At 41.1% G+C, this 14,527-nt stretch overlaps 1 protein-coding gene across 1 annotated transcript in view; it reads left to right on the forward strand.

Annotated features, from left to right (window-relative positions):
- The window catches only part of LOC107123341 (utrophin-like), a 329,348-nt gene that overhangs the window by 119,867 nt on the left and 194,954 nt on the right, over nucleotides 1-14,527 (forward strand). The window contains exon 3 of the mRNA XM_015426582.1: nucleotides 3,843-3,999. Coding sequence (XP_015282068.1) covers nucleotides 3,843-3,999 — 157 coding nt within the window. The remainder of the gene's footprint in view (nucleotides 1-3,842; nucleotides 4,000-14,527) is intronic.

The raw sequence follows: 14,527 nt of genomic DNA on the forward strand, positions 1-14,527 counted from the left end.
CCCCCCCCCCCCCCCCATTTGTCAGTCTTGTTCTCAAGTTCTTCTTATCCCTGGTTGGCAGCTTAGAACATACTTAATAGTACTACAGGAGCAAACTTTTGAAAATATTATGAATCAAGGGGGAATAGGTAATGTTTTCCCATGCTCTATTAAAGTAATAAAAGGATGCTTCTCCTCACACACATACAAATTCATGCCAATGGAATGATAATTTGGTTTGGTGGTTACACATGTGAAACAGAAGTTGGAACTCCTTCTCCCTCCTTAATTAGATTTAATTATATTTTAAGCACTTCAGTCAATGGGTTGTTGTTATTTCATGGTGGGACATCTAAAATCCTTTTGTAAGTACTACTTTGCATCGTGGGACATTAAACTTCAAGTCATGACAAATTACAAAAATCTTTTTAGAAACTATGTCAGCAAAATCAATCTCAATGATCCAATTACTTCTCCTGCATCACCTCTGCTTTTCTGCTAGATAAAGATACAGTGGTACTCTTAAGGCATAGTGAGCCACCCTGAGCCCGCTTGCGGGGAGGGCAGGTTATAAATACAACAAATAAATAAATAATAAATTAATTAAATAGTCTTACTCCTTTAGTTACTAAAGATTTATTATGACATGAAGTTTTTGAACTACAGCCTATTTAATCAGATGTAAGAAGTGTATCCTAGTACAAAATTAGATACATGGTTTAGATCAGGATCATATGGTGAGCAAACTGAATCTTTGGGGCCCATTGTGGCTCTTGGGAGTTCCACCGAAGAAAGGGGAGGCAAGAGGACAAGAAAGTACAGCAAGAAGGCGAAGCAAGGGCAACCTATCTGGGCAGTTCAATGCAGAGGCTGATACAAAGTTGAATCGTATACAGAGAAGGGTAGCAGGTCTGTGCATGGTTGCATGCCACAGCTGACAGTACACAGTGAAACAGAGCACAAGCACAAGTGGAACACACAAAGCACCTGCTGACAGGGCCCGAAGCAGCAACCCAAACAGTAGGCTAATTCCAGAGGGAAAGAAGAGCAGAGAGATACATAATTTGTCTTTCCCTCTCACAGTACTGTGGCAGTATTGGGCAGATAAGAATTCAGATGATAGAGTCTTGGCTTGGTACAAGTAGAGGAGGGGAAGAAGTCAGGAGGAGGCTACAGTGGGTTTTTGGAGGCTGAAAAGAGTGAGTCAGAAAAGGGGAGGAAGCAAGGTAGTGCACTGCTTATAACTCTCTGGATCCACAATAATGTATATATGTAAAACTACATGTCTGTATGCACCTATGGAGTGGCGGTGGCTCCAGTGGTTAAGACGCTGAACTGCAGGCTGTGGAAGGTCGGTAGTTCAGCAGTTCAAGACCCGAGTGTGCCGCATGACGGAGTGAGTTCCCGTCTCTAGTTCCAGCTCCTGCCAACCTAGCAGTTTGAAAGCAAGAAATTGCAAGTAGATAAATAGGTACCACTCCAGTGGGAAGGTAACAGCCTTGGTGTTTAGTCATGCCGGCCACATGACCACGGAAATGTCTTCGGGCAGCGCTGGCTCTACGGCTTTGAAATGGAGATGAGCACCGCAACCCTAGAGTCGGATTCGACTAGCTTTCGAGCAAGGGAACCTTTACCTTTACCTATGCACCTGTCATCTGTGTAATAATTATTAATCACTCTCTGTATATGTGTATGAACATACTTTTTGCTCCTAGCAACACAGTAGTAGAAATCATCATGCCTACCCCAACCGAGAAGTTGCCCAGAACTAATCCCTCACAGTATTGATATTTTGAGAGATCCTAGTAGCCTCAAAAAAACAAGAAGCTTCTAAGACTAGGCCTGAGCAAGATCAAATCAGTGTATCCAAAAGGCAGAAAAGAACAAACTACGAGACTTTTTTAAAAAAGAAATAGTATGTAGAGTCAAGAGATGGAGTCTTGGTTTCTGTTAGCAAATGCTGACAGCCAAGCCCTTTAGTAAGGGCTGAAAGACTTGTGGCTAATTTAGTCAGAATTCTGCCAACCTCAGGTAGGTGTGGTATGGTAAGAACATAACAAGAGGACTGCTGGATCACACTTACTGTTCATCTAGTCCAGGATCTTGTTTCATATGGTGGCTAACCAGGTACTTTGCAGAGAATGGGGTTTTTAGTGCACATAAAAGGAAAGGTTTTAGTCAGTCTGGTCAAGTGGGTACAATCCCAGTACAGTTGATATTAGTAGTCTATACAGATGCCACAGGATACAGCAGTGTCACTCTGCATCCATAGAAATCAAAGTTACTAGTGACTTTCCACATAATACTAGATGTTCTGGCAGTGTATGCCTCTAGTTTTCTTCCTTTATGCAAATGACTTTCTAGGTTGCTGACCATTCTTGCTTAGACTTTTTCTTGTAATGAAACAACAATTATGTCTGAAGTAAGAGCTAAACCAGTTATGCCTTTACATGATAGCAGATAAAGTCCTGTCAGAGTTGATTACTGACAAATCTCTGGAATCAGTAAGGACTATATACATAGCTCATATAGTTTGGAATGCTTAATCTTTTAAAGGAAAATGAAACATATGATACACTACTACAATAGCTCCATACTGAGCTGCCAGAAAATTAAGAAGGTCTTAGTTCTGTTCTATAGCCTAGGTAACATGTTGTGGAGGTAAAGTTACTTAGTAGTGAAATGTACTTACGTGGTCTTAGACTAAATCAATATCATCAACTGGATGGAGTTAAATTGGAGGTCTACATTCCTCAGTAGGAATGGACCATGTACTTCTGACTTGTAGATTTTACCAGGATTTGCGCACTTATCACCTCGGCCCTATACTGCATACCCTGGAGGGCAAATATGAGGAAAGTAAGAGAATGAACCTTCTCGCCTCAAACAGGGCTGATACCATCGAAGAGGTGGCAAACTTCCTTTACAGAACGTATGGGAGGAGAATTTCTTTTTCGGCTGAAGGGGTAATGAATTAACTGTTTTGCGTGCCTACCGCCTCTGTACCTAAGGCTGCTGCTGTTGTTATGCCAATAAAGGTTTGTTATGTTGTGTTGTGAGGTCTACATCCCTCAGTAAAGAGATGTATACTTCCATCCATTCTAGAGAAAACAGAGAAACCCATCCAAAACTAAAATCTAAATCTGTTCTCTAAAATGTGTTAGGTATACAAATAGAAACTGTAGAAAGTAAGTGATCTGAGAAGATTACAACAATTTCCTTGTGTTAGGATATGATGACATTTCCTGCTGGTTGTAGTTGCAAGTAGGCCACAGAGGGAGAAACGATTCTGGCATTATCTTGAGTAGCTTTACTAATAGTGTGTTCTGTTAGCTGAATTATAGCACAACGCTGAGCAAAGGATTGATTCAGCAACACAGCAAATAATCTGGATTTATGCAGTTTGTATATTCAGCTGGTCAGTGTCAACCTTTTTTGTGCCTCTGACATTCTGCATATCAGCCTTTCATAGAAATCTGGATTCCTGATTTTAAAGAATGACATTTTCTTTTTGTTAATGGTAAGTGCAGTACAAGAGACAGAAGTGGCGTAAACGTTTGATACTTATTAACTTGCATAGGGTTGTAGTATTTAGAACCCTGAACAAAAAAAGAAAATAAGGATTTTCTTCATCCATTTCAATAGTTAGGCAGCAGGATTTTATATGTTATATACCATTAAGGTATTATTCTGACTTCTGCATACTGCATGTGCAATTTTTTAGTTGTTGAGTTCAATAGACCAGTTGAGCAGCTATTTGCATTAAACATTTTAACATTCTGAATTCATGCCAGTATAGGGTTTATCCTTTAAAATGTAGTACATCCTTAATACAAGCCAAGATTTTCTTTATATCATTGTAGGGCTCACTTGGAGGCAAGTGCGGAGAAGTGGAATAAATTGCTAACGTCACTGGAAGAGCTTCTCAAATGGCTGAACCTGAAAGATGAAGAGCTAAAAAAACAAATGCCTATTGGTGGGGATGTTCCAACTTTACAGCAGCAGTATGACCACTGTAAGGTGAGTTTTTGCCCTTTAACATACAGTTTCCACATTAGAAGACGCTTCTAAACTGACAAATCTTTTGTATATTGTATTTGGGTTCTATGCAACTTTTTGCGCAGCATGGTTATATCTGCTTAGAGTCAAGGAAGCAGCTGTGAAAATTAATGGATTTCTATTTTGTTTTCTATTCACATGCAAAAAGAGATATCTGGGATTTATTTAAAACATTATAAACCTGCCTTTTTGTCATATAATGGGTGGAAACCACAGGCAGTAACAACAATAAGATCAGAACAACTGAATTAAAACAACCAGGAGAAAAAAAAGTTACATAAACTCCAGGATAGAGTGTTGTCTTTCAAGACACACCCCAAACAATTCCCTTGAGGAGCCAAAGGCTCTTCTAAAGACTTCTGTTTTAAAAGCTCACCAAAGGTGCAAGAGAGATATAGATCTTCTATTTTTTTTTCTCCTGGGAGGCTATTCCTCAACATCAGAGTGGCCACAGAAAAAGCCTGTGATTGGGAAGGAGCAGAATGTACCCTCATGTGGGTTAGAACAACCAAAAGGCATTCATAGACTGTGTGAAGCTACCATATCCACTCATACCAGATGAAAGGATCCTTTTAGTATGGGAACTCCAGGTTATGAATGGTTTTATAGTTAAGTATCAGCACTTTGAACTGGAGCCAGAAACCAAGGGAAAATCAATACAAGTATTGCAAATTAGGTGTAATATGATCCCTGCAACCCAGGTTCATGGTTCTGGCTCCTGCTTCCCAATGCTATTCCAGCAGCTGGCAGGAAGGGAAAAAAATAAAATCACCAGGTGATGGTGTGACACCATTTCCAGAGAAACCCTGAAAGTGACATTAGTCTGCTCTAGGAATTCTGGTTTTCCCCAGAAGTGTCATCCTACTGTCACCCAACAGCACCTCCCCAGTTCCCAACTGCTGTCCAGTAATCCTACTGCAGCCCTCTCCAATATCAGACAGGCGGCTGCATTTTGTACCAGAGTAGTTTCTGAATTTTCTTCAAGGCTGCATGTTACAATAATCAGCCTCCAGGGTTACTGTTACATGGATTAGCGTGGCTGGACTGGGAGTCTTGAAATAAGGGAAGATTATGAGGCAAATGTAGGTGGTAGAAAGCATCATTAGCCACAGCAGACATGTCTTTCTCCATGGCAGAGCTGATTCTAACAAGGCTCCCCGGCTCTTTGTGGTGTTTATCGAAGAAAGTTGGTAAGACCACTCCCAATGCAGATGCCTTACTGACCAGCAGCACCTTTATGTTTTGGGGGATTCATTTTCATATTATTTTCTCTTAACTACTTGACCAATGGGCCACTGGTCCAGGGCAGATATGACAGCTGTTTTTGCAAGCACACATTCCCTGGTGGTTCTGACCTCCCTTCCAGCCATTTACAGTGTTCGTCAAATTATTTTTTTTAAGCATGTGAATGTTCATGCTTTTATTCATATGACACATTTATTTTTTTTAAAAAATCATAAAACATTGTTAAATATGACCATGGAAGAGGGAGAAAAAGGACAGTTGATTAGCCTTGTGTGTAGCCAGCTTTGCTGCAAAACATGCAGATCTGCTTTCCATCATGCTCAGTCCTGGAGAGGAATACATTTGTCTGTCAACAATATGGAGTGATAGCTTCCAGAGCGGCACTGTTTCTGTTTCTTGTGCATGTATGCATACTATATATGAAGACACATGTTGGAATCCATCGAAATTAGAAGCATCATATACTACATTCCAGAAATTTCCAGAAGCAAGACTGATAGTTACTACATGAAACTATTTTTACTCCATGAGATTAGAACTAAATTTTCAAGCTGTTTAGTTACTAGCCATAAATATTCATAATTTGCTATGATAGTAAAATCAATACATTCCCTGTTTATCTCATGTATAATTCTTGATTTCAGAAATCAGGTCTTTTCCCCATAGTTTGTTTAAATACAAAGCTGTTTGAATTGGGTTTTAGGAGGAACATTTGTTTGCATTAAATACTGATACATTTTAGCTCAATTGTATTATTAAAAGTCAATAATATGTGTATTTGTACTGAAAATATACCTTACCATCGTGAGGCACATCTTAAATCTGAATTTTTAATCAAACCTCTATGTATTCCTAAAAAATGATTGAAATATACCTCCAATGGTAACAATTTATCAAAAAACACACTATATAAGCCCAGCTGAAATAAATGTGAGCTGAAAAAGAACAAGCACGAACTTGTCAGGTCTCAGAAGTTGGGCAAGGTCAGCTCTGGTTAGTATTTTAGATGAGAGACCACCAAGGAAGTCCAAGGTCAGGACACAGAAGTAGGTGATGGCAAACCACCTCTGAATGTCTCTTGCCTTGAAAACCCCAGGGGGTCACCGTAAGTCAGATGTGACTTGAGGACAAAAGATTTTTCTAGCACCTAGCAATGGTTTCTAATGCTTGCTATTGTCTTGGAGAAATCAATTTTAAAGAGCTGCAGTTTTTAAATCATCATGCTTTTATAGCTCAGACAGTAGCAGAGCTCGTGGACCTCATAAATGTTCTAATAAACACCCTTTTTGAAAAATATTTTGTATAAATGTTTACATAGAGGTTTAGACTGCCTTCTGATCTAACCTCTTATAGAAAAGACTAATATTTGCTGCCCTAAAAAACTGCCTGGAGATAAATTGATGACCACAGCTGGAAGGCTGATACTCTGTCTGTGTGGGATGATTTATGCTGATGTTCTGTTGAATTGTGCCTGTTTAGTATAATAATGGTATGATTACACTAACTTTTTATAACTAGTATTTGTGCAAATTTTGTTGAAATACTTTTGTCATGAACAAAACAGACAACATCAGTGACTGGATCTTCCCTGTGTCTTTAAAAGTTAATTTCAGGCTCTTGGGACTTTAGTTTGGATCAAGGTCACTCAAGGAGAGGAGGACCATTTCTTCCACCCCTCCACAGTTTTGCCTATCAAAACTGCCCCCATACAGTCTTGCTAGTCCAGTCTTGCAGGAGTGGTCCTGTTGATGAAATTGTGCAATGGTGAAGGATTAGACCTCTCTCCCACCAGCATACCCCTGCTTTGAACTGGGGCTTAGTTTACAGTACATGAAATACCTGGAAAATAGCCTTTAAAGACACTGGAAATCTATGGTTTCCATTTTATTTTGCTCGATCCTAAAAGAACTGTTCTTCATATTATTATTTACTACTGTGGGATTTTCACGGTCCAAGCAATAATTATTAATGCATGTGAGCATCAAATAGATCAAATGAACTCTTAAGAAACAAGTGTTCAGTTTTTGAAGCGTGATGATTGGGGATAGAGGGTGCTGGAATGAAAAGAGCAGTAAAGAAGGATGATTAATATAGTTGCTGTTACAGGTAGCACCCCTCCCCCGTCGTACAAAATGTGAACCAGGATGAACCTCCTAAATGAGACATCGGCACCATCACAAGGCAGAATAATTTTTCGGAATAATAATACTATATCCTGAAGCCAAAGCAATTTGCACACAATATAATATTACATTTTGCATACTTTTAGTCACTTGTTGACAATATCTAATTTTCGTTCTCTATTCATTCCTGATCAGTATGCTGAGAAAAGGGAGATTTTTCTGCCATGTTGAGAAAAGGGACATTTTCCTCCATGCTTGGGGGTCCCCCTCAGGATTGCAGAAAAATTCCAAACATTACACTAAAGTGGGGTGTTAACTCCTCCAACAGAGGTTAATTTACAGGTGTCACCTGCTAATGGATGGGGAGCCATCCATGAGGGAGCACTGAGTGGGAGTGAAGCAGGAGCCACCAAGAATACTGAAGCCAGTCCTGCCAGTCCTCTTCCAGCTGGTGGGTAGAGCATGAGCAGGCAATGCCGTGGCTCACCCCTGAAGTGGTAATGCTTCAAGTGGAGGGGAAGGAGGAGGGAGAGACACCATCCCCTGCATCTAAAGCTAGTTCTGCCTTTCCTCCATGAGTGGGCAAGGAGGAAAATGAGCTGCTACCATCTCCGCACCATGTAAGCCAGGCGAGCATTCAGACAAGGGATAAGCAACCTGATAAGTTACTGGCCCAACAGCCAAGTCAGGAGGGGCAGGCGAGCATTCAGACAAGGGATAAGCAGCTGCACTGGTATTACTGGCAGGCAACCAACCTGATAAGTTACTGGCCCAACTGGAGGAGAGGGTGAAAGAGAGTGAGAGACAACAGAGAGGGCAAAAAAGAGGGACAGAAGGGGAGAAGAACGAAAGAGAGACTGTATGAAAGAAGAGGAAGGGAGAAAGATAGAGAGAGAGAGAGACTGTGAGAGAGAAGGGATGGGGGAGGAAGCAAAAGCAGGGGGAATGGGATGTCCCTTTCCCTCAGGGTCTTTGTGACTCTCTGCTTGTAGGTTATAATTGTCATGTCCATTCACTTGGCCACATTTAGTTCCGTTACTTGAAGTTATATCTCTGGTGACTTCTTACTGTTTTAATTTGTTGTTCTCACTTCAAAATAAGTAATGACAGGGTTTTTTGTTTAATGTTGTTCATTTAATGGCTCTCTCCTTCTGTTCCGTTTCCCTAGAGTACTGCTTCAAAAGCACTATGCAAATAAGCATGGTGAAATGCAATTTTAAATGTATTCACTTGATTCATTTGTGTGCTACCACAATGTGCTTGAGTACCAGAAAAATATATATTAATTTTCTTAATTTGTCTTTAATTTGTATTATCAGCAGTTATGTTCTCTGTAAAGAAGTTTATATATGGAGACTCTACAGACACAAGGGATACTGACACTGAAAAATAGTAGCCATTAATAAATGCATGTTCTTCCAAATTGTTTTGACTTCATAAAGCTTTATCATCTTTCTATCATCAATATTACCACTTTATCCCATGGTAGGTGCTTTCCCTAGCCAGTGATTGCATAGCACAATTTGGGTAATAAGCCATTATTCTCCTGGTCTGTTGTGGAGCTAGTTTGGTGGCAAATGTATGAGCTAGTATAAATAAAACATAAGCAAGGCATCGGTGGGACCATGTACCCAGTAAAAAAACCCAAAAACTGTTGCTTTCCTAAATGCTGTTATGCAGCTTTTTGTAGTACCGAGATACATCAACCTTGCAGTAAGGACAAAAAAATACACTCACTCATAAAACAGGCTGGTATAAGGGGCAGAAAGAAATAATATGCCACGTTTCTTTAAATAGGTGGGTCTTAAGTACAAGTAATATAGCTGGCAGAACTAGGACCAGAACTAGGAGCCAGTTTGGTGTAGTGATTTGGAGCATGGACTCTAAGCTGGAAGAACTGGGTTTGATTCTCCAGTTCTCCACTTGCAGTTGCTGGGTGACCTTGGGCAAGCCACAGTTCCCTCAGAGCTGTTCTCTCAAGAGCAGTTCCCAAAAAACTCTCTCAGCCCCACCTACCTCACAGGGTGTCTGTTGTGGGGAGAGGAAGGGAAGGAGATTGTAAGCCGCTCTGAGACTCCGAGTGAAGGGCAGGTTATAAATCCAATCTCTTCTTCTTCTTCTTCAATGCAGAATGCAATGAGAAATATAAATTGGACATCCTAGAGGTTTTCAGAGGAAACTTTCAGCTCCAATATTCTTATGTCTTAAGTCCCCTCCCCCAAATATTACATTTGGAAGTATACAATTGCACCTACTGGGAGTGTGCAATACTCAAGATCCTCTGGACATGTGCAGTACCCGTTCTGTATGAATAAGACATCTTTAAAAGTGTTGATTGTTTTAATTGTTGTTTAAAGTGTTTGTGCATATTTTAATTCTGTTTTTAATTTGTTTTAATGATGTGCATTGGGGAATTGATTTTAATGGTTTCAAAATATTTTATCATGTATGCTTTGCAGTGTTAGCCACAGTGAGGGCAGGAAAGAAGGATATAAATTTTGTTGTTGCTATTGTGATATTATTAGAATAGTATTTCATATTATTAAAATATTATTTTATATTATTAGTAATATTAGTAATTATTACATTATTAATACAAATAAAGTGTTGTTCATTTATGATGGCTGAGATCCCTATTCAGCCATCAGGGCACAGACTTCTTGTATCCCTTATTTTCTGCAGTAGACTGCTATTTCTTTCATGCGTCTAGCAGGGTTTGCAATCATAGTATGTTGATTGGAGACCATACTTCACACCTCTGTTAGTACTCAGGAACTTTGTAGTTTATTTACGGTTTTGTTTCTTTTCCTTCAACTATCTTGAAAACTTTTGTTGTCAAATAAAGAAAAAATAAGGTGGGTTGTGAGGCTCTCTGAAACTGTTCTAATTCAGCCTTGGTGTACAATACCAGGTGTATGAAAAATAAGATCTATATAATATCTAACCTGTTGCATGAGAAACAGGGGTACCTGGCTTGCTTGGCTGAAACTTAGCTGGATGAATCTGATGTGGTCAGTTTGACACAGCTAACTCCAGCAGGGTATTAAGACCACCAACCTCAAATCAGAAAGTGGGAGAGGAGTAGCATTTCTTTTCCATTAGTCTTTCTTTATCACTAGATAGTCGGTGCAGATAGAGGTCAGCTTTGATTGTATGACACTTGTGTTGGGATCCTATCAATATAGTACCTATCTTGCCAGCAGGGTCCTTAGCTGTGCTGATAGAGGTGGTCTTAGATTTGGTGTTGAGGGATCCTGAGGATGATTGTTTTTGGTATTTGAACATACATGCTGAGGCTGCCTTGTCAGGTCAACCTCAGGACTTAATGGCTGCCAGGATGTCCCTGGGTCTGTCTCAGGTTGTGCTGGGCCCAACATATGAAAAAATAATATATGCTGAATCTTCTTTTCTGCTCTGAGCAGCTTTCTGGTGATCTAATTAGGATACTGGAAGTTCAGCTCTTGGTCATATCATTATCTTCTGAAGGCATGGTTGAACTTGCTATCCCTTCCTTGCAAGGGCAGTGGAACAATCCAGATGACCCACCCTCACAGATTAATGACTCCTGTTGGGTTCCAGGCATCTTTGAATGGTTTTAAGAGCCTCTCCAATGACTCTGTGGAGGCCCTTGTAGCTGCATGAATTAATGGGCTGGCTGGGTTCATTAAATTGTGTTGCTACTTGGCATCTTCTTCCAGACTCCGATAGTTTCCTGTCCCCATGGAACTGGGGGATATGCAGCAGGTTGGAAGACCACTAGAGTAACATTAACAGTAGAGTTATGATGAAGCAGGCAGAGCCCATTTAAAGGCCTTTGAGGAATGAGTGATGGCAGTGAAGATTACATTCTACTCTTGTCACCATTGCATCAGCAGAACTTATCCAGATCAATTGTCTAAAGTGTTCCATGATTTGATAAATTCCAAGTCCAACCCTGTCAATGAGGTTTATTTGGCCTGTAGTTGTGATGTTTTGTGAGGTTCTTTACTGACAAAATCTCACACCCATTCAGACTTGGGCTGTCAGAAGCACCTACCATTTATAATCCTGATCTGAGCCTGAATTGAGATTGCATTAAAGATCTTGCTAGGGAAAGGTACTGGAGTTGGTGACTAACACCTCATTGTCTGATAGAGCTCTTCCTAGACCTTTGAAGGAGACAGTGTTAAACCTTTGCTTTAAAAACCATAATCACTTAGGGATTATGTGGCCAAATATAGGCCAGTCACGAGTTCACATTAATGGGGAAGATAATAGACCTTCTGATGGTGGAACAGTTCCAAGAGTTCCCGGATGACACATCTGTCACCCATTGCAATTTCATTTCATACCTGAATTTGGAACTGAGCTGGCTTTAGTTGTACTAGTGGATAATCTTCATTTAAAGTTGGACAGGGGACAGAATCAACTTGTTGGTCCTGTAAAGTGCCACCAAGTTCTGTCCTCTCATCCATGTTTTTAAATTTTTATATGAGGGCAATGAATGAATCGTCCAGAACTTTGAGGGTAAGGCATATGTAGATCATGCCCACCTCTGTGTTCCGTTATCCGAGCCTCCAGTTCCATCTGTCTGGATTCTGAACCAGTGCTTTGAGGCTGTGGTCAGGTGGCTAAGGCAGAACAAGCTGAAGCTGAATCCAGACAAGACAGAGGTAATGCTGGTTGGGAAAGCTAATATTCTAGAGAGAATGAATCCATTTGTCTTGTTTACACTGGAGATGGCTTTTGCAGAGCAGGCTTGGATACTCATGGACACAGCCTTGTTGTTTGAAAAGCAGTTTGGGACTGAGGCCGAGAGTGCCTTCTGTCAGCTGCATCTGGTTCACCAGCTGCTTTCTTGGACTCAGCTGATCTGGCCACACAGATCCATTATTTTGCAGTCTTGCAGTTGGATTATTGTAATATGTTCTATGTTGGTCTGCTCTTGACAATAACCTGGAAATTGCAGCTGGTCCAGAATGCAGCAGCCTGATTACTGTCAGGGGCTATATGATGGAAACATGTTACCCATTTTGAAAAAGTTACATTGGCTGCCAGTTTGCTTCCGAGTTCAATTCAAGGTGTTAGTTATGACCTTTAAAGTCCTTCATGGCCTCCTTCCATATATTCCTGTGTGCCAGTTTCAGGTTCAGGCTGCCACCTGTTGCCTTGTCCCCGCTTAAGGTAGCCTGCCTGGAACTGAGTAGTGCCCAGGCCTTTTCCCGCCCACCCAGCGGTTCGAAAGTTTAAAATCAATACAAGTAGATAAATGGGTACCTACCCTTAGAAGGGTAGGGGGCACCCTCCCCCTTGTGGGGACGTGGTGGAGTTCGGCGGCGGCAATGGTACCAGCAATGGCGGCAGCGGTGTGGTGGCGCGATGCGGCGATCCCTGGTGGCCAATGGAGACAACAGCGCCCAGCACTTGGCGTCCGTCGACGGTGGAGGCGGAGCGATGGAGAAGCGCACGGCAGCGTGAGCGGCGCAGGCGCGGCGTAGCCGGATACGGACAGAGCTGAGCCGGGGCTGCTGCGGGCCGTGCGCAGAAGATCAACGCCGGGGAAGACTGACCACAGATGCACGCTCAGGAAACTTTAGGAAGCACTGCAAGCCTTGCCTGTTTGCCAGGGCCTTTGATGAGGCATGAACAACAGCCATCTTTTAGGGGGAGAGGGTTTTTAAAAATCTATTTGGTTTTAATTTGTAATGTTTTAACTGTTTTTGTAAAATGCATTGGGCCAAAAGGAAAGGTGGAATGTAATTGTTTTAATTAATAAATAAAACTAATTGCACAAGTTCTGTGGTTCTGAAGCACTCCCAAGGAATCCAGTTCTCAAGAGAACCCGGAAACTCAAGGGGGGGGGATACAAGGCTTGCTCTGTTTCATTTAAAGATGCCTGAAAGGTGGCGAAGGAGGACACATTTGATTCTTATTATGACACCTCTGGTGGGAGCAGAGAGTAGAGTGAGTGGTGGTGATGGCATGAGATGGGAGGGAGGGAGGTAAGATGGAAAAGGCTTCAATAGCTGGGAAATATTTGAGGTTTTTATCTTTCTCATCCTGCTTCTGGCTGTGATAGACCCAACTATAATGATTACTTTCTTGCATCCTGATGACAAAGTAGTCACTTGCGTCCCTCAGTGATGCTGATATTAGACATTGTACTGTTGTTAATAGACATGTGTATTGCAATTTAATGTTCTTCAGGGTATTCTTATTCCCAATACATCACTTTTATACTTTGGCCTTTAATATGGGGTAGTTTTAAAAAGAAATCCTGCTCAGGTAACATTTCCTTTTTATTATTCTGGGTATGAATTTCTACAAACATTTAGGTAGATCATGACAGTACTGAGAGTACTCTTGAGCAAGCATTGTTACCCATCTTTGATCTCATCAGTTCACACTTGAGGAAGAAAGCTAAGTGGGACATTGCAAGGACAATGGAAGTCCTGCAGTATTTCATGGTGAGCATCCATATCCATTGTGGAACAGTGCTTGTGTATAATGGGAGGGGGAAAATAAATTGTAGATAAGGACCTAGCAGCCCCGTAGCTAATGACTTTTTGCTTGGGGGCCAATGTTTTTCTCAGGGGGCCTGCCATTATATGTCTGTGCGTTACCGCCATGCCATGCTCATACTTCTAAATAATAACTAAATTAGAAAAGACACTTTTAGACATTTCTCTGCTAGTTTGACATATTTATTGCTTTACAGCTGTTGACCTTATAACCTTAACTTGTTATGTAGTGTCACTTTGCATATCTTGATCATCACTGTAGATGGAAGAATTTAGACAGGGATTTAACCTGGAATCTATGGCACACCATAGAAGTACACCCTCTGAAGCGGCCATTTTCAACAATCGTCTGGAGATCAGTTGTCATTCCTGCATTTTGGCAATCCCACCTATGATTTAAGAGCCTGACTCCTGGATTACCAGACGCCACCAAAAGAAAACAGCGCATTAACCAAACACCTTTAGGTCTGAGAGAGTCGCTCAACTGATTGCTGTTTAACAAGGTGAAGATGGGATGTACTAAAAGGAAGGACAGGGTGGCCCATTGGAAATAATGGGAGCTAGGAATGCCAATTGACTTGCATGGGCTCCATTGAAATACATTACAGTACAAGTAGAGTT

This window comes from Gekko japonicus, unplaced genomic scaffold (assembly GCF_001447785.1).
Source record: "Gekko japonicus isolate JY-2015 unplaced genomic scaffold, Gekko_japonicus_V1.1 scaffold1564, whole genome shotgun sequence".
NCBI lineage: Eukaryota > Metazoa > Chordata > Lepidosauria > Squamata > Gekkonidae > Gekko > Gekko japonicus.